The following is a 25722-nucleotide window of genomic DNA, read 5'->3' on the forward strand; positions in this document are numbered from 1 at the left end:
GGGGGGGGGAAAAGGTTTTACACAAAAAATAAAAAAGAAATAATATATATATATATAAGGGGGGGATTTTCCCTTGTTTTATCTTTCCTCATTCTTTTTTATGTGACGAAAGGGGGAGAAGAAGGGTAAATTGATTATGTATGAATGTACGCTCTCTTATTTCATTTTTGTATTCCATGCATATGATTTTTCTAAGTCACCATGATAGCTCTACATATGCTTATCTTGTGCTCATTATCATGTGTTCTAAATGATTGCATAAATATCTTAATAATCATATTTATGTATGCATGTATGCTTTCTTATTTAATTTTTGTATTCCATGCATATGATTTCCCTAAGTCACCATGTTAGCTCTACCTATGCTTATCTTACGCTCATTGTCATGTGTTCTAAATGATTACATAAATATCTTAATAATCATATTTATGATAAGCATATATTGAGGGGGAGGTAAAATTTGCATAAATGTTTTATTAAGGAGGAGCCTCCAACCCCATAATTAATTTAGGTTTGTCATCATAAAAAAAAGGGGAGAATGTAAGCCCAATGGTACATCCCTCTCTTGTTTTGATGATCAACAAACCCAAATTGATGGTAGTTTGCTAATGACTTCTTTAGTGTTGTGATTTAGACAGGTTTCATTCATGTCAACACTTGAAGCTAGAACAACAAGGGCTAGTCTTGGAGAAAGTCAAGTCTTGGTGGTCATCCTTCAAGCCGTATGGTGTATCGAAGAATCAAGGGAACCACAAACGCAAGAACGTATTTGAAGACTACCTCAAGACAAGGAGAAGCTCATGCAAGCACCGAAGAAGATTGAAGATCAAGAAGACTCAAGGTTCATATTTTTAGAATGCATATGAGTACTCTTGGCATTTAGTGTTTGCATGTTTTCAAATCATCTTTAAAACTATTTTTCTAAGTGCATTAATGTATTTGAAAACACATGTTTAAAGCCCAAAGGTCTAGGCCCAAAGTCCCTTGCACAAAATGTTTTAAAACCAAGTTTTTAAAGCATGGCCGATTGACTAGGATAGTCCGGGCGATCGCGGGATGGTTCCTGGTATTCCAGGACATCTCGAAATTTATCGAGCCGGTCAGCCGGGCCAATACGGTCGACCGCGGATTTGTTTTCTGAAAATCCAGAAAAGATCCATGTTGGTCTTGGCGGACGACCGCGACCCTCTCGGTCGACCGCAGATCATTTTTAGAACCAAAATATTTTCAAACAGGTTGTCCTCGGCGGGCGACCGCGGTGGTTTAAATTTTGAAAATTAAAAAAAGGGTGCCGATAAGGACCTCTGATCGCCGTGGCTCGATCGACCGCGCCAGACTCGCAAAAAATTCGTTGGGGCTTGCAGTGGGTAGGTGCAACTATCCAGTTTTATTACGGTTTTTTCCTTGAAGAGTCCTAAATGAACTAGGGATATTTAAACCCCATCAAAGACCTTATTTTACACCTTTTGAACATTTATCAAATCCTAGAGCTTTCTTATTTGAAATAAAAAATGATTCTTCTTTAAAATCTCTCGAGCATTTAAACTTGCATTCACTTCTTGCCAAGAGAATCTCCCCTAAGCATTTAGTTTCAATCATTGGGAGAATATTGTGAGCTTGAGAGTTGTATATGCCTTAAAGAGGCTTGAGAGCTTTCATTCCTTATTTTCTGTCCTGTTTTGTATTTGGAGTTGCAAAGAGGAGTTTCCTTCTTCAAGGCGGTGGTGCAACGAAGAAGAACGTCATTGGAGGTGGATTGTAATACAAGGGTCTGTCCCCTTGCTTGTAACGCTTTGTGAGGCGGCGTTGATGAGCCTTATCGTAGTGGAGAAAATCCCAAGGAAAAACCAAGTACTTGGGTAGTGGAGTAGGTCAAGTTGTGACCGAACCACTATAAAATCATCGTGTAGTCTCTTTGCTCCCTCTCCTCTCTCTTGTGGTGTGATTCGTAATCTCTCTCCTTTTTCTCTTTGAATATAATCTTGAACAAGGGTTAGAAATAACTAGGTTAATTTCACAAAGCCCTAGCTTTGTAAGTAGAAATTTTTTAAAACACCCAATTCACCCCCTCTTGTGTGTTGCCCTTTGGGATTTCAGGCTCACAAGAGGTAATCTTTAGTGTGAATGGAAGATCGTGATCGGCGTGGTGATTAAATGCCATCTTCGCTACCTAGGGTGGTGGGTATGGGAGGCTAGAGGCGATCCGTACCCAGTAGTGGGTTCAAATCTCAATGAAAGCACCAATCTGATGCTACTCAAATTTGTAACTGAGTGTGAACAGCCCGTATCGACAGTCCTTCCTTCGATGAGTATCCGTTCGACCTGTATCTTGCACCTACAGATAAAAGGTTAAGGATCACACAGAGTCAGAACTCCGAGGGGACTCTTCGACACTCAAGTTAGATTGAGGCACCAGGAGGAAAGCAAAACTGAAGTAGGAGAGGCCATTGATAAGCACACTTGGAGGGTTTATCTTACTCAGGGGGTGTAATGCCAAAAGTCTTGCCTAGGGTGTTCTTGGTGGTGACGTGGACAACATATATAGATGGGATGTCAGCATGGCAGTGCATGCGTGTACGACCATAGAACGTGATTCATCAGGATAAGAGATTCAATGGTGGTAGATTGGCGGCTAACTAGATCAGGCCTTGGTACGGTGGAGCTGAGATCAGGGGCAGATCTTGGCGGTGTCAGCCCATAATGGCGATGTGCTGTCAGGTTGGTTTCTTGTAGGAGACGCTGAGCCGATTGGGGGAGAGAGGGGCTAGTCGGAGGCGAGTTTGAGCGTGAGTATGGCTGGGTGGTCTTGCTGTGATAATGGCGCCACGTGTCACTATCCGAGGAACTGCTCCATTTTTACACATCATCATACATCACCATGTATATTGCTGGCGAGATCTTGCGCCTCTTGTCGTGATCTTGGGCGATCAGATTTTACCCCCATCAGGTTCAATGGTTAGAGAAGGAAGAGAAGAGGGTGGCTTGAGACTTTAAGAGAGATGAATGAAAAAATACTAAGAATACAAATAGTTTGAAAAATATATGGCTTGTTTTTACTAAAAAACTGTAAAATAATGCTTAAACTTGAGGGTATTTTTGTGAAATAGTACAACGAAGTCGGATTTAGGACTGTCCCACGGGCTTTTGTTGGTTGTCTAGACCAGATTGGTAATAATTGGCAATAATTTTGGATTCTATGATAGGGTCCTGAATGTGTCCATGATCCTCACAATGTGTCTTGATCCTGTCCATTTCTGATTCAGATGGTATCGACTGTCTGGGTCCATTGACACCCTAGTTATTTTACATAAAAGCTTTAGAAGAAAGAGAATTTTGGCCGCACTTGCATGCAGGGCCGTGCACCATATAATTTACTATGAAAAAAAGGTGGGAAGTGATATATCAGCCGCTTTTGATTACTTGGGACACCCAATAGCAGTGTACGTGGCAATGAGCCCCGTTTAATCCTTCTGACGAGAAGTACATCAACTCCTCTGCACTCCTTGAAACACTGTTGTTGCGGAGTGTTCCAAGTAATTAAAAGGGGTGGATTTATCGCTTTGGAAAAAAGTAGGGTGTTGATATTTGCATTATCATGATTTGATAATTACACGAACTCCCCTTTCCTTTTAGTATTTACACAGCTGTCAAAAGCTATTACAATTAAATTGGCGTGAGGATACCCAATGTCATAAAAAAAAAATGGTATTACAATTCCCAACCAAACGCTCTCACTGGAAAATTAAAAAGCAAAAGACAAAAAGTTCCTTGTGTCTTTCTCAAAATATGGTCGTGCAAATATTAGTAGCCAAAAAGTATTTTTGAGGTTTACCCATTTGGATGATCTAAACCATACAAACCATACATTCGTAATGCCCCTTTTATGGAGAAGATTTTTAAGGCATGTCCAATCTACGGTGGTAACTAACAAATGAATGGTTTAGATTATCAAAACGGGTGGGCCCCTTAATATTTTTTACACGGGAAATGAAAAAATTCGTCCCCTTTCTTCCCTGGGCCACCCGTAGTATAAAAGTGTTGTCCTAGATACACTGGAGCGGGGTGGCCTAGGAAGAAATGGAGGCGAATTTATAACTTCCTTTTCTCAACGTACAGTGCGATGGACGCTAGCAAATCCCATATTTTAAAGTAAATATACGCCGGAATCATTAAGGATCTTGTTTTCTCTGTCTTTCAATCCATCTCGGCCATCCACCTCGTGGGCCCAACCTTGGATTGCCCTCATCCAAAAAAAGCAATATGTTAGCTAACGTTCACGTAACGGCTTTTTTCACGCCCTTCGTATCTGCCGTCTAAAGCGAGAGGCGGGATTTCAAAATTTGAAAAAAAAATAAACGTAACGGCATCCATACCTCTATTAGCCTCTCCTTTCAGATCTAGAGAAAGATAAGTAGAGTATTTCCGAACCCTCCACAAAGCTACTTCCATTCTGAGACTCAATGGCGACTCTTACCCCAGGAATCCTCTTAAAACTCCTCCAATCCATGAACTCAGACACCAAAGTCGCGGGCGAACACCGGTCCGTCCTCCTCCAAATCGTCAGCATAGTCCCCGCCCTCTCCGGCCCCGACCTCTGGCCCAACCATGGCTTCTATGTCCAGCTCTCCGATTCCGCACACTCAACCTACGTCTCTCTCTCCGATCGCGAAAATGATCTCATCCTCGCCAATCGCCTCCAACTAGGCCAGTTCACCTATGTCGACCGTCTCGACTTGGATTCCCCTGTCCCTAGGGTTTCTGGGCTCCGTCCCATCCCCGGCCGCCACCCGTTTGTCGGAAGTCCTGAACCCCTAATCGCCCGTATTTCCCCAACCAAACGCGGATTTGTAATCCAACCCGTCTCCGATTCGGACCCCTCTCTCGACCCCATATCGGCCTACATCTATAACAAAAAATCCGAAGAGGGGAAATCGGATCCAACGCCTCGGCCAGTTTTCGCTCCAAGGGAGAATGTGAATGTTCCGGATTCGCATGAGAAGAAGATGCCGGCCGAGAAGGCTCGGTTTTCTTCGCCGGCTAATGTTAAAGAACGAAGATCGGCATCGAATGGTAAGCGGAATGTGGAAAGGGAGAATTCGCCGGCGAGGAAGGGGAGTTCGAGGCCATCATCGCCGGTACCATCGAAGTGCGAGGTGCCGAGTTTGGTAGCCGCGAAGGACGAGAATCGGAGGTCATCGAGGGAGCCTGCGATTGTTGTGCCCTCGAGGTATCGACAGCCATCGCCAAACGGGAGGAAACAAGCATCGCCGAATGGTAGGAGAATGTCAGTGTCTCCGGGAAGGAGGCTTTCGGGGGGATTTAAGGTTTTACCCGGTGTTGCGGATTCTGCGAGTAAGAAGAAGGTGACAACGATTGTTACAGGGATTTCGAAGGTTTCGGATGCATTGGTTGGTTCGTCGAAGTCGATGAGGAAGAGCTGGGAAGATCCTGCGATGGGGGCAGCATCTGTGGAGCAGAAGGAGAAGGGGGTTTCGAAAAATAAGCCGGATTTGCAAGCAATTTTGAGGACACAGGTATCAGATATCTTGTTATGCTTAAGATTCTTTATTTGTCTTTGGTTTTTTTTTTTTTTTTTTTTTTTTTTTTTTTTTTTTTTTTTTTTTTTTGTGTGGTTGATTTTCCACTTATCTTTTGTGCCTGATATTTGAATCTGTTGGGTTATTGAATTTTTAATTTAAAACAACATACTTGTTTATTTGCATCTGTTTGTTGATTGAACTTTATTGAATTTGTATTTGATTGACCATTACTCTCAAAAGTAGAGACCCTTAAATTCGGGCCTGAATCAAACAGAAGCTGGAATTGTTAGAGAACCCTGTAATTCTACTTGAGCTTGCAGTCCCCATTCAGAATTTCTGCTTCACCCCAACATTAGCCACTTGTCTGACTGATTTTGGATATCAAACGGACCGATAGACCACATATGTTAACCTTGATGTCGCTGATATACCAAATTCGATCTTCATAGATATCTCAAGATGCTTTCTTACGAGGTTATGTAGAGCATCTAGTCTTTTATTCATTTTTCATTTTTCCTTTTAATTTGTCTCTGCTAGGGAGTGTTAAAAAATGGTTTCAAAACGAGTATGGAGGGTTAACTTGACATACATTGATTCCATGCTTGATTTAAGGAAAAGGGAACGATCATATCTAATATGGCTATATGATTTCAAATGTGTAACTTAATGGCCAAATTCATATATGGTAGATATATCTAACATATCCTGAAGAGGTTGTATTGAATGATGCATAAACTCACCTCATTGGGTAAATGCAGTGAAGCAGACCTCTTGCCTGTGGCATGATTTGCTGGAAGAGTTTTTGGATGTTACAGAGATGGCAGTAATTAGTCAACCGAGGCTGAGAGTGTATAGTAATGGCCTGGGCCTATGACCATGAAATCCCACACATGGGGTTGTCACTGTTACAATGGGCAGTGTTACGCCCAGCGATGAAAAAATTGTAGAATTAAAAATCTCAGTTAAAGGAAATTCGAAGATTTTAGAAACTTCACATATTCTTCTAATCAAAATTTCACGATTCAAGTATATAGAATTGGATGCAGTGAGCTAAAGGGACTTGGGAGGTAACTGGTTTGACTTGTTTTGGTTATTAATTTGGATTGAGCCATTAGGTGTTACAAATTTGCTTACTATACTAATGCCTGACACAGGACATCTATCTCTTCAGTTTTGTTGCACTAGTTTGGATGCAGTGAGGTAGATAAACTTGGGATATAAAACTAGTCTGACTGGGTCCTTTTCGGTGTTAACTTGTATTGGATCTGTAGGTATTCTTGTATTGAATCTGTAGGTATTACAAATGTGCTTACTACACTTACTTTTGACACAGGTCATCTATCTTTTGTGTTCTATTGGACTACAATCTGTGTCTTTTGTAATTAGTTTGTTTAATTTTCTTTTACCTTCTACGCTGTTCGAAAAAAATGTAGGTTTGAAATGCTCAATTCAAGGAAATTCGAAGATGTTATAGAGTTCAAATATTCTTCTTATCAAAATTTCATGATTCAAGGATATATAATTGGATGCAGCAAGCTAAAGAGAATTGGGAGATAACTAGTTTCACTTGTTTTTTGGTTGTTAACTTGGATTGATTCAGTAGGTGTTGTTACAAATTTGCTTATCTGACATAGGACAGCTATCTATTGATTTCTGTTCCAATAGTTTGGATGAAGCGAGCTAAAGAGAATTGGGAGATAACTAGTTTGACTGGTTTTTTAGTTGTTAACTTAGATTGATTCTGTAGGTGTTATAGATTTGCTTACTACACTTATATCTAACTTTAGAGAGAACTGGTTTGACTGGTTTTTTGGTTGTTAGATTAAGATTGAATCAGTAGGTGTGTTACAAATTTGCACACTACACTTATCTTTGAGATAGGACATCTATCTTTTTGAATTCTGTTGCATTACGAACTGTGTATTTTGTAACTAGTTTATTTAATTTCCTTTTTCCCTCTAATTTGTTCTTTTGATCTATCTGTACAACCTTTTGATGTTCGTTTCAAAATCCCTTGGCAAATATCCCATCGATCGTGCACAAATAAATAAAATAGTAGAAATAGACAGCCCACAAGATGCATACACCGACATTTTATGTGTTTTGGCCAAGATGCCTACATACATCCACGTGTGAGATCACGATCTTCACTATGAGGAAACAAATACAAGGATTATGATGGATTAACCCAAAAACCCACAAACCACAACTATTCCTATGTCCTCTCAATCGAGACCTTACACGAGTACCGCAAGAGAAAACCAAGAAGAAAACAAACTGTTCTCTTTTCCTATATCTTGTTTCTCTCACGTCCATGCCAAGAGAAAACTGTCCACTAGAGCACTCTCATGTCTCATCTCTACCGTCCCCTTTAGCCCATTCACTTAGTCGTAGGCCATTGAGAGCTTTTATAACATTAGGTTTTCCCAAAAATCCTACATCAACTCCCTCTCTAATTTGGGCTGTCGTCTAAAATTCCAAAACTGATGTTCTATTGCCATGGTTGCACAAAATTTCCAGGTTGCTATTTCAAGACGATTGAGTGGTGACATCAATGGGGTTCAATCCAATCAGGAGGATGTCTCAACCAATGAGAAGCCAAGGCCTAGTTGCAAAATTGAATGTCTTCCTGTGCTAGAGAAGCCAAGTCGTGCAGCCCCGAGAATCACAGTTCATGATCGAAAATGGACTGATGGCAGCATCCCACTCGATGCTGTTCCTCCTAACCTAGCTAGACTTGGGAAGGTATAAGCTCCCTTTACAGTAGAAATACCTAACAATTACTTCCATGTTCTAAGAACTTTAATGGGCTTTCAATAACATCTATTAGATTTTTAAAGTTCAAATATTTTGGTTCTTTGCTTTTTTTTTCAGGAGGCTCTACAGAGGCGAATAATTGCGTCTACAGCCGCAGCTGAGGCCCTGGAAGAAGCCTCTGCTACTGAATCTGTTGTAAGGAATCTGAGGTACATAACCTTTCTCCTTAACCTTTTATTTTCCTTAGGCTCTGTTTGTTTCAGATTATGACAACCCATTATTGGACCCTAAACCTATTATTGGAGGGCTCACAATCGGTTGTCATAATCTGAAACAAACAGGGCCTTATTAAAAAAATCCATTACTTGGTTTTGAAAATCATGACCTGGTGAGTGCGAGTTAAATCATGTCCCCACAAAATAAATAGGGAAAAATACACTTAGACCCCCTGTCAACTTAACCCCCAATGTTTAAAAAGTTACAAGTAGGGTGTGCCTAAAAAATCATTTAATGGGCCCTGACATAGATAGGGTGTGCCTAAAAAATCAGCTCCATCGGATCATCCTTACCCTTCAATCTGTGGACGAACCGTCAACTGAGGGGGTCTACCTTACACAAATTGAAACCACAGGGGGTCTACTTGTGACTTTTTAAACATTAGGGGTTAAGTTGAATGTGTCAGAAACCACAAGGGGTTAAGTGTATTTTTCCCAAATAAATAAAATCGCTTCTTGCAAGAGAGAAATTTGATGGCAATGCATTCTATGTGCGATTCTCTTTACATGCATGTGAAATTTGTTGCGAACAATCGCTGACATAAATTAGACTTGTTGATTTATAGAATTAGAATGTTCAATTCCTATTCAGTCTTTCTTACTAGTCTGTTACTTTATCAGCATTTTCGCCGACCTCTGTTCTTCATCAAAGGCGAAGAACCCTCTGCCCATCATTGACCGATTCCTGTCTCTTTATGAAGACACTCTCAAATCAATGGCGGTTGCAGAATCACTTGTTCTGCGTCGCAGCTCTGATAGTGAGAGAGAGCCCTCCGATGCATTCTCCATCGAGAATTCAAAATCCCTCACTCTTTGGGTTGAAGCTGCACTAGCCACTGATCTCGAAGTCGTCTCACTCCTAAGCAACCAATTGGAAAATTGCCCAAAAATTCAAAATCCCGAGAAGCCTTCTCCTCCAAGGACAAGCGTGTCCAAGAGGCAATCTCTTAGCACACCTGCTAAGAAGAATGTGAAGGTACCATCACAATTGGGGTCTGATTCTGTTTCGTGGACGAGAGGGTTTGGAGTCAAGGAGACTGCGGAGCTTGCGAGAAATCTACAGCGAGAGATGCAAGTGTGGTTTCTACGGTTTGTTGAGGAGGCGTTGGATGGCGAATTTGGGCCGAATAGAGGGGGAGCATTTGGTCAGGAAAAGGGTGAGATGGCGGTTGTTTTGTCACAGTTGAAGCGGGTGAATGAGTGGTTGGATCGGGTGGGGAAGAAGGTGGAGGAGGAGACAATCGAACGGTTGAAAAGGAAGATCTATGGGTTTGTGATACAGCATGTGGGGACTGCGCTGGATAGCTCAGTTTCGCTTGGAAAGGCTTGATTTTTTCCCTCTTGTTTTGAATAAATTCATAGAAAGCTTTTAGTTTGTCTTTTTACATTGGACATTTTGATATTTGAAACTGTCTTTTAATTGTATTCCGACCATATTGTAGTTTGGGGATGGGACTCTTTGATTTGGATCTCTTCAATCCTAGAATATCAAGCCATTCATGCACTTTAACATGTACAATTCTTGAACAACAAAAAAATGTAGGCTATGTTAGATGGTGAGGAAGGATTTGGAGAAACGGATGAGCGCTTAGTAACGAATAATGTTTTGCATTCCTTACACACAGATGTATGATAGGGGGCATGAAGTCTGAATGTTAGTTCAGTTGGAAGCTTCTTTCAATTGGAGAGACCAGCTATATGACTCGGTCGGACATTGCAGATGTTAGATTAAAAGAAAGATATTATAAAAAAATGAATAATGAAATGAAACCCACCTTGAGGTCGTAGGGGGTATCTTCATTAAATGGGCTATCGTAACAGGATTATAGTTGCCTAAGCCAAGGTGTGACCCTCCCCCCCCACCCCCCCCACCACGCTTCTTTTCGTTATTGATGTCTACCTTCTTCGGATCAAAGTGCACGGTATCCTATTAATTAGGCCCTAACAAAGTGGTATGAAATAGTAAAGTGATGGGGCGTAAATACGGCGCTGTTCTCAAACCTCGTCACGTGTCGCCCATGCACCAATAACGCCTAACCATCACAAAGAAAGACGATGGGAAACGGCAAGACCATACGAGCACAACATGTGTCACTTCTCTCCGCCCGAACCTCATCATCACAAATCATGAAAGGGATTATCCAGCGAAGCCACGCCCGCCTTCCAGGCAGGGAAACGGCCCAATCCCGCCAAGGAAGGTTTTCTCTCCATAATGATGAAAGGTCCGCGCGCCGTCCCGGCAGGAAAACGGCCCAATCCCGCCAAGGAAGGTTTTTCCTCCATAATGATGAAAAGGTCCGCGCGCCACCCTTTAAAAGGGAAGAGAGGGGACAAAGAGGAGATGAAATCCTTTTTTCTCAGCTCCCTTAGAACAACCGGAAAAAGTGGCAAGGCAACAACAGAGGAGGCTAGGAACTTAATCCTACTCTCCCTGTTAGTCCCCTCCGACCCACCCATCCGCACACCCAGAAAAGAACATGTGCCTTGGTCCTGGTAAACCTGATCGAACCCTCTCCTCTTCTCGCTGTCCTTTATATTGATTGGTCGAAGGATCTGACTTGGGTGTCGAAGTGGTCGTCCGGGACCCACCCCGGACCCCCCCGACCCCCTTTGTTTGTGTTTGCAGACCCCGCGGAGGCCCTCTACTGACCGCGCGATTGCAGACCCGGATTCAGACGCCATCATATTGGCGCCATCCGTGGAACTCGTCGAGTACTAAATGCCTTATGGCGATGAGAAACCACACCCAACAGCAAGAAATAGGGGTAATGACCAGGAGCCAGGCTCAACACGCACAAACCCACGTCTCAAGCTCCCGGGAGCCTAACTCATCGCTCTCGGGCCGACACCAGCCCTCCTCCAGCACACCGCAGATGGTCCCCACCATGGAAATGTTCAACGAGCTCCGCCAAGAGCTACTCCAACGCTTGCCTCCGCCGGAACCTCAGGCTCCGGGGAGGCCCCTGACAACGCATGACCAGACGGAAGCCTATGACGAAGGTGACGAGGAACAGCCAGGGGAGCGTCATCCCCGGCGAAGGCGAGCACCGACTAGCCGGACGCCGTCCTCATCGGCGAATAGCCCTTTGCCCCCCGCAGCTAGGGGACACCAGAGAGACGACGGGAAGCAAGCTACGCTAAGCCGCGCTCCCCCCGCCCGGACTGCTCGTTTCCAGGAACCGTCCCCAGCTCGGACGGAGGAGGTAGCAACCTCAGCGCAACCCCCCGGTATGGATCCGATAGCCGACCTACAAAGGCAAATCCGAGAAGTAAAACTGGAAATGAAAAAGCCCTATGCCCATGGCATCCTCGACGAATGGGAGAGGGAAACGACATCCCCGTTCACCTCGGAGGTCTTAAAGACCCCAGTGGAAGCAGGAATAGACCTCTCCCGTTTCGGTCTATACGACGGAAGCACAGACCCCCTCGAGTTCCTCCAAACTTTCAAAAGGGTAATGACGCTCCGGGGCACGTCGGACGAATTTATGTGCAGAGCCTTTGCCTCCCTGTTGAGAAAGACTGCTAACGACTGGTACATGAGATTGGAGCCCGACTCCATTTCATCCTTCCACGAATTCGGAAGGAAGTTCAGCGCAAGGTTTGCCAACAACCGCCTCCGCCACGACCCATCGGATGCCCTCTTAGCCCCCGACAACAGCAGTAGAGGTGCAGAGGCTCGCAGGGGGAATCACCGCCCTCGGCCGTTTCATGCCCAAATCGGCGGAGAAATGTCAGCCGTTCTTCAAGCAGCTAAAAAACATACGAGAATTCGAATGGACCCCGGCCTGCCAAGAAGCCTTCGACGCCTTGAAACAATACCTTCAGACACCGCCCGTACAAGCCAAACCTGAGCCGGGGGAAGAACTATTTTTGTATCTGGCCATCAGCCCTACGACGGTAAGTGCGGTATTGGCTAAACAGAGCGACAAGAAGGAACACTCGGTGTACTATGTAAGCAAGACCCTCCACGGTGCGGAGGTCCGATACTTAAACATAGAGAAATTTGCCCTCGTAGTTGTCAGCGTCGCCCGGAAACTCCGCCCCTACTTCTAGGTCCACCCCATAATACTTTTGACTGATCAACCCCTCAGGAGAATTCTCCAAAAATCGGAGACCTTGGGAAGGATGGTAAGCTGGGCCATCGAGTTGGGAGAGTTCGACATACAGGTCCGACCGAGGCCGGCCATTAAATCCCAGGCCCTCGCCGACTTTATAGTGGAGTCCACAGCCCCTGCCACGGAACCAGCAATGTTGGAAAATGCCAGGGGCCCCACCGAACAGACGGCTCGCGAAGACATGAGGCCAGACTCGGCGGAACAGAGCGGCGAGATTAATTGGACCCTGCACGTTGATGGCTCGGCAGGTAAAACGGGGCGCAGGGCGGGAGCGGTCCTCCACGGCCCCGAAGGATTCACATTAGAATACACCCTCCGGCTAGATTTCAAAGCCTCCAACAACGAGGCTGAATACGAGGCCTTGTTGGCAGGGTTAAGCCTAGCCACAGAACTCGGCGCAGGGAAGTTAAGAGTCTACAGCGATTCCCAGCTTGTCGTCAATCAAGTGAACGGGGCATACGAGGCAAGGGGCCTCAGAATGAAGAGATACCTCCAGAAGGTAAAAGAAAAGCTGCAGAGAATTGGAGAAGTCGAGATCCTCCAGGTACCACAAGACATGAACAATCGAGCGGATGCATTGTTAAAAATGGCCACCGAAGAGACCCATGACTTCGGCACCGTGCTCACAGAGATACTGTCCCACCCCAGCATCGATGAGGTACAAGTCTTGAAAATTCCACCAGGACCAAACTGGATGGATCCCATTATGCAATACTTGAAAGACAGGGTATTACCCGAAGACAAGCTGGAAGCCTGATGCCTAACCGCAAGAGCCGCCCACTACGTGGTCCACGGACCCAGGCTGTACAAGCGGTCATACACATGGCCGTACCTCCGTTGCCTGGTACCCTCCGAATCAGAATACGCACTACGGGAGGTACACGAAGGGATCTGCGGGGACCACGGAGGCGGCAGGATCCTAGCTCAGAAAATCGTAAGGCACAACTACTTTTAGCCTACGATCCTCAGGGACGCCAAGGAATTCGTCAAAAAATGCAGCCCGTGCTAGAGGTACGCAACCACCCCCTGTCAACCGGCCACCCCATACACTGCGATGGCAGGACCCCTGCCTTTCGCCATGTGGGGCATGGACCTGCTCGGGCCGTTCCCAAAAGCCCCCGGAGGGCACACAATGTTGTACGTCGCCATTGACTACTTCACCAAGTGGGTCGAAGTTAAAGCCGTGGCAAAGCCCAATTCAAAAGCAACGGAGAAGTTTTTTTACCATGACGTGGTCTGCCGCTTCGGCATTCCAAGAATACTCGTAACAGACAACGGGCCCCAGTTCGCAAGTGCTGAATTCGGCAGATTCTGCGATAACCTAAGCATCGAACACCGTTTTGCCTCCGTAGCACACCCGCAGGCCAACGGGCAGGTGGAGGTAACTAATAGGATCTTACTCCAGAGCCTCAAGAAGCGATTGGGAGAAGCTGGAAATAACTGGGTAGAAGCACTCCCTAGCGTCCTCTGGGCCCTACCGAACGACGCCGCGGACCGCAACCGGGGAGTCCCCTTTTCGTGTAACTTTCGGGGCCGAAGCAGTCATCCCGTTGGAAATCGGCCTCTCCAGCTTGCGCATGGAGAACTACGACGAACAAGGAAATTCTGAGCTCCTCCGGAACACTCTCGATCTCGTGCTCGAGAAAAGAGAGCAAGCCCTCCTCCGAATCGCCTCCTACCAGCAAAGGGTGGCCCGATACTACAACGCCCGAGTAAAAAAGCGCACAGTAAAGCCCGGAGACCTAGTGCTACGACGGGCGGAGATATCCGACCCCCGCAACACCGGGAAACTAGCACCAAAATGGAAAGGACCCTACAGGGTCTTCCGAGCACTCCGCTCGGGGCCTACTAGCTAGAGCACCTCGACGGGACTCCAATCCCTCGAAGTTGGAGCATGGATAACCTCCGAGAATTTTACCAGTAAGAAGGTAGGGTAAGGTCTGTGTTTTTCTTTTAAGATATAACGGATGTTTTGTTTGTTTCCCTTTTTGTGATTTCTAGAAGCAAAGCCATGTTTTCACTTTACAAATCAATGGAATAACGATTTCTACCAAAGCCATGCGCATCTCCACTTTCCGGCCTATGACGAATAAATGGCCGGAAAAAGACAGGGAGTGAGACAGAAGTAGCATCGGGGCTGATCCCCCCGAAAATACCCTATAACGCTCCCCATGAAAAAAAAGACCTCCCCTTTAAGGGCAGGCGGGACCCATTAACTCCGAGTTGATCACTCGAGGGGAAGATGGTCCTTCCACAAACAAGACGCCCTACAAGGGTGCACTAGAAGTGTTCTCGCCAACAAGATTATAACTTAATAAAAACGTCGCGAAGAAAAATACCGAAAAGTTCAAATGGCCCACGGCGCATTGTGCAACAAAAAAAAAGAAGGGGGGAGAAAGGGAAAGGAAAGAGAATTCAAAAGTTATTACAGACCAAGCATGTCATTAAAAAAGAAACAAATCCCCGAAGGCCTCCGAGCCTCACCGAGCCCCCTCAGAGGTCTCGGCAACTACAGGAACCTCCGAAACAACCGTCGGATCCTCGACCAGTCTCGGTGCATCCGCTGGCCGGCAAAAGATCCTCCGGAATGCCTTCCTCGGCCTCGTGCACCAACTTCTCAAGAGGGAAGGAAGGGTCGATCTCGCGAACACGCCGCTGGCATTCAACAAAAGCATCTATCTCGATGTCCACACTGAACGAGGCTGCGGCCTTGAGAAATTCCTCGGAATCCCGCCATTCCTCTCGCGCCTTTGCCAACTCCTCGGCGTGCGCTTGACGAGCCGCCACCAATCTATCTTCCGCACGGCTTCTCCCATCCACGGTCTATTGGAGGTCCACTCGAAGTTGAGAAACAGTGTCGCCAAGCGCCACCTTTTCTGCTTGGGCCTTCTCCAAGTCCTCGCTTAGCTTTCGAACTCGCTCCTCGAAAGCACCTATCTCAGACTCGTCCTTGACCATGTACTGCAGCATCTTCCTGGCATAACTTTGAGCCTGCAAAAGCAAACCGTTAGAAAATTTCCATGAAGCGGTCTCAAAGGCAACAAAAAGGGAAAGCACAAGCAGGAAAGCCGGCCACCCGGTATTTACGCTGGACGACGAGTGAAGATACCGAGCCTCCAGAGCCCTGCGGCTGAAGCCTTCTAACTCGGCCTCATCGCCAGGAAGGGCGGTCATCAACCCAAGCTCCACCCCGACCTGGGGATTCCCGAGGACACTATCATCGACGCCGATCTTCCAGTCAGGCTTAAATATTTCTCCCTGCACCTGGTAGCACTGCGGGGAAAAATCCATTCGATCCAGAAGCAGCTTGGTCATAACCGACCCTTCCAACCGACTCGACGTATCCTCCGTAAAGGCAGGAGGACGGGCCACACGGCCGACTTTCTCCTGTTTAGCGTCAGAATGGGCAATCCTCTTGGTGGGAGGCTCCAACTCCCGGGGGGGGGGGGGAGACTTAGCCTTACCCTTTTCTCCGACCGATCGGTCGGAGGAGCTGGACGGCGGGGATACGGGAAGCCTAGTTTGTGACCGGTCTAACCTCGCCGCAGCCATAAAGCCGGAGGAATCTTCTTAATACTCACCGGACCCTTCGTCGCCGCCGCCGAAACCCCCTTTCCCCTACCAGCATCACCGGTGGAAGACATACCTGCTGCCAAAAACAGAAAAGCAACAACCACTCAGAACAAAGAAAAACAACAACTACAAAAAAATGGGGGGACAAACCTAAGGAAAAAAGGCTCACCAAGATGGTTGGCGGAACTCTCCCCCACTTCCTCGCCCGTACAGCGGGTCCTCCTCTCCATAGCTCCCAGCAAACCGAGCCTCTTCAGACCCCTCTCCCATCTAAACTCGGAAACATCAATAGCCTCCCCAGAGGCGAGCTTCCCCAAGTCAAACTTATTACAGTCGGACTCGTCGGGGAGGGACTTCCTTCGCCACTCAACGGAGCACCTCCAAGAACGAGGGAAGCCCCAACTAGCATCCGACGGAGGAACGATAAACAAATACTTCTCCTTCCACTCTTAATGGAAGAGGGCAAGTTCGCCTCAATTTTTACTTGAGGACACTGGGTCAGATACAACCAGCTGTCTTCCCCCTTCACCAGCGGGCTAAGGGCGACACAACTCCGGAGCAGAGGGAGGGTAGGCTGGATCTTGTGAAGACCCGCCTTGGCCACAAAGGCCAAGAGAGTACGCCAACTATTAGGCGCCAGTTGGGAGGGGGCCACCCGGTAAAATTCGAGGGCCTCTACTATAATACCCAACAGCGAAAACCTAATCCCCGCCCAGAAAGCCTCCACGTAGAAGGCTACCTCTTCCTCCGTAATGCCCTCACACACCCCCTCCCCAGAGGAAGGAACCCTAATCCCATATTCGTCGGGAATGCGAAACTCCCTCCTAATCTTCTCCGCCGCCCCTTCTCCCAAAGTACTCCTATAACACGCCACCCGACCAGGGCGGACAACGGCACCAGTCCGAATGTCCCTAATCTCCGCCTCACAAGCAGAAGAGACTCGAGCGGGAGATTCAAAGGGGGCGGCCCCTAACGACGATCCAGAGGCCCCGGAGCTATCTTCCAACTCCCGGGTTGACTGTACATCTCGAGAGTCGCCGCCCCCACCCTTCACCAACCACCTCCTTTTCCTTGGCGGAGCCCTCTCCACTACTTCTACCGACTTGGAAGACGGACTTTGAGAACCGGTTGCGACAGACATCGCAAAACAATCAAATGTCGGACGGAATAAAAAGCACAGAACTCACCAAGACAGATAGACGAGGAAGGGCGAAAACGAGAGGGAAGTTGGTGAAGAACAGCACCCAGAGAAATCACCGCAGAAGGAGCCCACTTCACCCGAGAAAGACGAAGAAGGAGCCCACTTAACCCGAGAAAGACGAAGAAATAAGACAAGAACGAAATCCCCAAAAAGGCTTTAAAAAGAGCTAGGGTTTCGACACGCGTCGATTGATCTCCCTTTCCGTCTAATCCGATGGGACGCGCACACGTGGCGACGATTGGAAAATTCGAGGGAACCGCCAAAAGATCGAAGCGCCATACCCCCGACTGAAAAGACGCTGCTACCCCTACTGCTAAGTTACTTCCCCAGCAAGCCATCCCCATATCCTCCCCACTTAAGGAGAAGGAAGGGTCCGGAGAGGAAAAACCAAGTACAGTGGAAAAAGGCTCGGGACCCACCTGAAGGGTCCGGCATACAATGCCGCCAGATGGGAAAAACCAAGTACAGTGGAAAAAGGCTCGGGATCCTCCTCAAGGGTCCGGTATACAATGCCGCCAGACGGGAAAAACCAAGTACAGTGGCAAAAGGCTCGGGACCCACCTCAAGGGTCTGGCATACATACCCACAGATAAAAAACACCGAGCACAGCGAAAAGGGCTCGGGTCGCATAGCAAAGGCCCGGTCTTACTTCCACCGCTCCGCTCGAAATAATTCGGCTACTATGCAAAGGCAAAGGAAGCATAAGGTACAAGTCGTAAATATAAGAAAAAAAGGGACCCATTCATAACTATTTCCTTCTGGCCTGCGGGCCTACAAAAAGGGGAGGAGAGTACTGTAGACACCCCATTTTGCTCCGCTTTAATCAACGAAGAAGTTAGTGTTTTGCTATCGATTTTCCAGTGTTTGCCATTCCCGTGTCCGCCTCGTATGTTTTCTCGATCTTTTTTCGATCATTTCTGTCGTGTTTTGCATTTTTCCGCCAAGTGTTGAGAAGGCTTATTCACAAGAATCTAAACAAGAGAGAATTTGGATCCATTTGGTGGACCCACATTGAGCATTTTTTTATCAAACGAGTGTGCCACACATCGTTTTAATAAATATGGGTTTTGAATTTATTTGGATCTAAAAAATAAAAATCGGTTTCCTTAAATGACCCCTCAATCGGACAGCCAGAATTATCTTATATAAGGGGTTAGAGGTGCATTACTAAATTACATGGTCTCCCATCAAATCAACGGTTTTGATCACCTAGTGGAGATGATTTAGAGGAACAAATAATTTACGCTGTGACCCACTAATTGAATGGTGTGGATTGTCCCTTAGGAATAATTTTCATGGCACAACTGATTTCATTGTGGTCCATTGATTAGATGGTTCGGATCATTAATTTGAAATGATTTTGGGAGTGAAATCAATTTGTGTGATAGCCCATCAATTGGATGTTTTGGATCGACCAAAGTGAAAGTGATTTGGGGCAAATTATTGCGTAGTAGCTTAGCAAATGAAGGGTCGAATCGCCCAATCGAAGGGATTTTGGGTACAACCTAATCATGAGGAAGCTTACTAAATTGGTAGGATTATCTAATGGGAATCATTTGGAGAGTGACTTACTGTGACACATGGGTTTAACGGTTTAGATCATCCAATGGAGGAGATTTAGGGGGCGTGTCTGGTTTACAAATTGAGGCCCACAAGTTGAACAACTTGATCAATCTATGGAAACGATTAGGGACCCATGTGTGTGTTCTTTCCTGCAGGTAAGACCCACCAATGTAGATTCAGACTCTTTTGAATGTTGCAAATTCTTCCAAAGGTGGGACCTACCCGAAGTTGACTCAAAATTCAAGATTAAGTGCAAGGGTTGGATTTCTTTTAGAAAGCTACAAGTGTAGTCATTTAGAAGAGAAAGTATACGTACCATTGCTGTCCTTATCTTATTGTCTTCTAAGATTTGGAGGAGTTAATGGCATTCCTTAATATGTTTTGGATGGCAAGCTATTGATCAAGGGTGGCAGCTTACCATTTATATTGCACATTTAATAAGCCATGAAGGAATAGATGGAGAGTGGCTGTTTCATCTTTATTGGGTATACTAATTTCAGCTTCACCGAGTGAACCAAGATGGGTATTGTAGACACCCCATTTTGACCGAACCCTTTTATGTTTTATTTTAAATAATTGCCATAATAAACTAGTGTTCTAAGATCCCAAATTGCACCCTAGGCTGGCTTAGGGTCCCACCAGGGTCCCTGTGAAATTTCGTCAAGATCTGAGCTGATTCGCCTAGTGAGCAAGCCTCGATAGTGTCGCGGTGCAAATTCAGATAGGGGGTTAAGTCATCCAAGAGGGAGTACCCTGTAAGTGAATTAAAGAAGAGATGATACATTAGAGAAGGTTGTCCAGGGAATAAATGGGGTCAAATATATCATTTATCTTAGAGGTCTGTTCTACCCAGGCACCCCCCCTCTGAGATTGAAAGAGTAATTATAAATACACTTGATGAGGGCTGTCTATAGGAAATTAAAGGGGGTGTCAATTTATCATTTCCTATTAAAAGACAACTAGGGTTAGGGTTTTGGGAGGAGGTTTTTCTTCATCAGCAAGAAAAGCAGAGAGAGATGGAGGGCTAAGATCAAACCTAAAAAAAAAAAAAAAAAAGCCTAAGTATAAAGCCTCGACCATTTCCATTTTCTGGAGAAGAGGAGAGGTCTGCAGCCGCATAAGAGGGGGAGAGCCTCATTTTCGAAGAAAAAACCAGAGGGAGAGAGAGAAGCAGAGAGAGGAAGAGAGAGGGTGTTGACCGGAGTCATCTTCCCCGACCCCACCTCCGGCCACCCTTCTTCTACCTTGGTTCCACCTCCACCCTCAACTCCAAAAACCCTTCTCTTCTCCTCCTTCTCAGCCACCGACCCAAACCCACTCCTTCCATCTCCACCACCACCGCTACCCTCCACCACTACCTAGCCGAGCCACCACCTACACCCCCACCTTTAAACCCATCTGGTCCCTCTATTTTACGTAGAGAAACAAAAGGGGTTTTCCATTTTTCAAAAATCGCGAGAGAAGAGGGAATCACAGAGAGGAGATTAAAGGGAGAGGAGGAGGAGATTTGCAGAGGCTCAAGCTCCCCACCACGATCCCACCATCATTTCCATTTTTTTTTTAAATTTTTTTTACAGAAACCCATTGTCTTCCCCATTCTCCTCAAATCCAAACCCATTCCCATCTGATTCAACCACCTCCTCCACCTACCTTCGTCCCCGACCACCATCTTCCCCAACCGGAGCTCCGACCGAACCTTCTTCTCCATTTTCTCCGGTGGGTTTGCCGGAATCCGGCAAAACCATCGCAGCCGCAATCAAACCCCCTTCTTGTCTCTGCCATTAACCCACCTCCAATCGGTTCCAACCCCAATTTCCACCTCCACCACCATCGTCCTCTGCAAATCCGAAACCCTCTTCTCCGGCCACCGACCCTCACCTCTGCAACTTCAACACCGACCTCCACCTCTGTTTCAATCCCATCCTCCAACCATTGAAACCCATTATCAAACCCATATGGAACCTCTCTCATTTTCAACCACCAAACCCTCTTCCATCTCAATCTCTTCTTCACCGTCATTTTTACCCGAAGCTCCGGCTCATTTTCCACAAAATTAAAGCTTCAAGACTTCAGATCAAGACATTTTCTTCGAGGTTCTGTTCAGAAATCCCCTCAATTGACGGAAATTTCAGCAATTCAGGAGGTGAGATTCAAATCATATATTCAGTTTTGTCCTTTAAATGGCTATAAATATTATACTGGTGGGTGGAATATCATTGACAAACATTGCTGGGCTTCTGTTGTTTTTACTGTTTTTCCTCTGTTCGTCGTTGGTTTAATCTGTGAAATACTCAAGAGGGGGGGTGAATTGAATTTAACTCAATATTAGGCCTTTTGAAAATTATCTATAAACCCTAATTGGATTTTTTCTTCACTTAATTAAATATTTGGTTAGTGCAAATATAATTGAAAGAACAAAGTGAAATGCCAAGCCAAAACAATAATGGAAATGCAAGAGTGAGAAATGACACACCGATATATAGTGGTTCGACCAACGGCCTACTCCACTCTACTCAAGGTCGCACTTGAGGGATTCCACTATTGGAGACCTCCACGATGCCCGGCTCCGAGGCGGTTACAATTCCAAGGGATATTAAACAAGGATGCCCTTACACCTTTACAAAGACTCTCCTTCTCCGCCGAGTTCTAAGCGGTTGCTCTCTAGGGAATTAAAAAAGGAATGCCCTAGCCACCTATACAAGATATGGAAGATTTGATAGCTTGGCTTCTTCTTGAAAGCTTGATGCCCTTTGTAGTTCCTTGATTGCTCTTCAACAAAGATTGCAAGTGATAGCTCTAAATCCAAACTCAATAGGTTCACAAGTGAAAGGCAAGTTTGGGAAAAATCAAAAATCTTAAGCTTGAAAGGGTTGCATGTTTGCTTGAGTGCTTAAGAGGGTTTTTCAAAAATCAAGAGAGAGAGAAAAACTTCTCTACATATTGTATTTATAGCCTCTCCAAAGAATATGACCGTTTGGGGGTGGAAATATCAAAATACAAGAATTAATTCAAATCCCAACGGCTCTTTTTTGAGCTGTCGCAAGGTTCTCGGAGTTCCGAGAATTCTCGGAGTTCCGAGAAATATTCTCGGAGTTCCGAGAGAACGGCCAGAAAATGGAATTTTTCTACTGGACCATTTCTCGGAGTTCCGAGAAAATGTCCAGACGCTACTGGACCTTTTCTCGGAGTTCCGAGGGAACTCTCGGAGTTCCGAGAAAAAATCTCGGAGTTCCGAGAAGCCTAAAAATCCACATATTTTGAGATTTTATTTCTTGTTTGATTTTTGGCTTTTGGAACTCATCTCCTATGATTATTTTGGAATGTTTATGAGGGTCCCAACATGTTGGTCCACCACATAAGCATTCACTAATCCATTTTAAGTTCTTAAGTGTTCTTTGAAAAACATTTTGAAAACACTTTGCCTTGACTTGGAAATCTAAAGAGAAAGGATGTATAATGATACCTATGTAGCTTTCAACTTCTCTTTAGTCTTGGTCTTCAATTGATCTTCAATCTTGTGTATGCTTGCTTGAGAGATGAGGTGAGCTTCACTTAGCTCCTTTGACTCTTGTATGGGATATCTCCAAGCATGACCATGTTGTGTGTTGGTTTCTTCAATGATCAATCCTATCTCAAACACAACACTTCAAAGCAAATTGATTAGTATTCAAAAACACAATCAATTATGTTTAGAATCATCAAAACAAGATAGGAGAGTAGACCCTTGGGCTTACAATCTCCCCCTTTTTGATGATGACAAACAAAATTGATTATGAGGTGTGTGTGGAGTGACATAGTAGGCAAGTGAATACTAGAACTCCCCCTCAATATATGCACACATATAAATGATACAAGTTATAAGCATGAGGTGCATATAGTAAATTTGAATAGATAATCAATTTCAAACCTTCTCCCCCTTTTGTCATCGACAGAAAGGGTGTAAAAAAAAATTTAGGAGTAGATAACTCCCCCTAAATCAATGCTTATGGTATAAAAATATTTAACCAAGTAATGCACATATACCTGTTCATGATCGAGATGTTGACATATGTCAAGATGTTAGGTATTTTAATTAAAGTGAAGATACCTCTCCAACTTAGAAAAAAAAACTAAGAAGGCTAAGAATATCAATTGAGTGATTTTTAAGATTAAAAGTTTGACATCTCATTCATGCAGATACTACCAAACAAAGATTATATATATAAATACTATATAAATAAGCTGGTTAAAGGCACAAAGTATTTATTTGGCAATTTCTTTAATTTGATCCGCACTCCAAATGTTTAAGGCACTTCGGATATAACAAATTCTATCATCACTAAGGGGTTTTGTAAAGATATCCGCTAATTGATCTTCAGTGTTGATATATTTTAAGCAAATATCCCCTTTTTGTGAGTGATCTCTGATGAAGTGGTGCCTAATCTCAATGTGTTTTGTTCTTGAGTGTTGTATGGGGTTCTTTGTTAAGCATATAGCACTGGTATTGTCACATTGGATGAGAATATTTTCCATTTTGATTGCATAGTCCATCAATGTGCTTTTAATCCATAGGACTTGAGCACAGCAAGCTCCAGCTGCCACATATTCTGCTTCTGTTGTGGACAGAGCTACTGAATTTTGCTTCTTGCTAAACCATGAAACAAGTGATTTACCCAAGAATTGGCAAGTCCCACTAGTGCTTTTCCTATCTACTCTACATCCAGCAAAGTCTGCATCTGAATATCCGATGAGAGTGAAGGAAGATGATCTTTCATACCACAGTCCTAGACTTTGGGTTCCTCTTAAGTACTTGAAGATCTTCTTAACTGCTGATAGGTGAGATTCTTTAGGATCCGATTGAAATCGAGCACAGAGACAGACAGTAAACATAATGTCTGGTCTGCTGGCTGTCAAATAGAGCAAACTACCTATCATACCCCTATACAATTTCTGATCCACAGATTTGCCAAATTCATCTTTTTCTAGCTTAGCAGTAGTACTCATGGGAATTCTTGATGTCTTACTGCTATCCATGCCATACTTCTTTAATAACTCCTTTGTATATTTTTCTTGATTTAAAAATATTCCATTTTTGTATTGTTTAATTTGGAGTCCTAAGAAGTAGGTTAACTCTCCCATCATGCTCATTTCAAATTCATTTTTCATTAAGGTTGCAAATTCATCACACAATTTTTGATTAGTTGAGCCACAGATGGTATCATCCACATAGATTTGGACAAGGAGGATATCATGATTTTCTCTTTTGATAAATAAGGTTTTATCCACCTTTCCCATCTCGAATCCCTTTTCAACTAAGAAAGTGCAAAGCCTCTCATACCAAGCTCTAGGAGCTTGCTTTAATCCATATAAAGCTTTATCAAGCCTGAAGACATGATTTGGATGTTTGAAGTCTTCAAAACCTGGAGGTTGCTCAACATACACTTCCTCTTGGATATAGCCATTTAGGAAGGCACTTTTGACATCCATTTGATATAGTTTAAATCCTTTATGAGATGCATATGCCAAAAGTATCATAATAGCCTCCATACGGGCAACAGGAGCAAATGTCTCATCATAATCTATCCCTTCCTCCTGATTGTACCCTTGGGCTACAAGCCTAGCTTTATTCCTAGTGATAATTCCATTTTCATCCAATTTATTTCTATACACCCATCTCGTGCCAATGACTGGATGATCACTAGGTCTAGGTACTAGCCTCCACACTTTGTTCCTTTCGAATTGACTTAGCTCTTCTTGCATGGCCATCAACCAATATTCATCCTTTTCAGCTTCCTTGATGGATTTTGGTTCTAATTCGGATAGGAACGCCAAATTGTTACTCACACTACGATAGTATGATCTAGTTCTTACTGGCAATGTGGCATCACCTAAAATTTGGGATTGAGGATGATCTACCAATGTTCTCCTATCCCTAGGTAATGAGTCATCATTTTCATTTTCTACTTCCTCACTAGGTAATGTATGACTTGTTGATTCATGAGGAGGAGCACTCAATTTTGGAAAAAGATGTTCAATGGGTTCATCCTCATCATGTGGCATTTCTTGTGGTGTTGGCTCTCTTTCATCAAATGTCACATGCATGGATTCTTCTACTACTAGGGTTCTCCTATTAAATACTCTATATGCCTTGCTGTGAGAAGAATACCCTAAGAATATTCCATCATCCGATTTCCTATCAAATTTGTGTAGATTATCTTTGATGTTTAAAATAAAGCATTTACATCCAAACACTCTAAAATAGCTTATATTTGGTTTCAAGTTTTTCCAAAGCTCATAAGGTGTTTTCTTAGAAATTGGCCTTAGATATACCCTGTTTATAATATAGCAAGCGGTGCTAACCGCTTCCGCCCAAAAATATCTAGGGAGATCATTTTCATGCAACATAGTTCTAGCCATTTCTTGGAGAGTTCGATTCTTTCTTTCTACTACTCCATTTTGTTGAGGTGTTCTAGGTGCGGAAAAATTATGTTTTACGCCATGTTCATTACAATAAGTGTCAAAATGTACATTTTCAAATTCAGTTCCATGATCACTTCTAATGTACGAGATAGCAACACCTTTTTCATTTTGTATTTGATTGCACAATGTAAGGAAGTTTTCATAAGTTTCATCTTTGTGTGCTAGAAATATGACCCATGTGAATCGTGAGTAGTCATCCACAACTACAAACACGTACCTCTTTCCACCTAGGCTACTAG

At 44.6% G+C, this 25722-nt stretch overlaps 2 protein-coding genes across 2 annotated transcripts; both read left to right on the forward strand.

The window, feature by feature from the left end:
- The first annotated feature begins 4336 nt into the window (after positions 1 to 4336).
- On the forward strand, positions 4337 to 9995 carry LOC143878579 (serine/arginine repetitive matrix protein, putative (DUF936)). Its single transcript, XM_077380853.1, has 4 exons — positions 4337 to 5534; positions 8061 to 8285; positions 8415 to 8506; positions 9194 to 9995. Exons 1-4 carry the CDS (start codon positions 4461 to 4463, stop codon positions 9900 to 9902), a joined length of 2100 nt encoding a protein of 699 aa, XP_077236968.1. The 5' UTR covers positions 4337 to 4460; the 3' UTR covers positions 9903 to 9995.
- A 2702-nt stretch (positions 9996 to 12697) lies between these two features.
- LOC143878960 (uncharacterized) lies at positions 12698 to 14805 on the forward strand. Its single transcript, XM_077381172.1, has 2 exons — positions 12698 to 13231; positions 14689 to 14805. Exons 1-2 carry the CDS (start codon positions 12698 to 12700, stop codon positions 14803 to 14805), a joined length of 651 nt encoding a protein of 216 aa, XP_077237287.1.
- Positions 14806 to 25722: the final 10917 nt, after the last annotated feature.

This window comes from Tasmannia lanceolata, unplaced genomic scaffold (genome assembly GCF_043159265.1).
Source record: "Tasmannia lanceolata isolate RefF3 unplaced genomic scaffold, GAP_Taslan_0.1 ptg000006l, whole genome shotgun sequence".
Classification (NCBI taxonomy): Eukaryota; Viridiplantae; Streptophyta; class Magnoliopsida; order Canellales; family Winteraceae; genus Tasmannia; species Tasmannia lanceolata.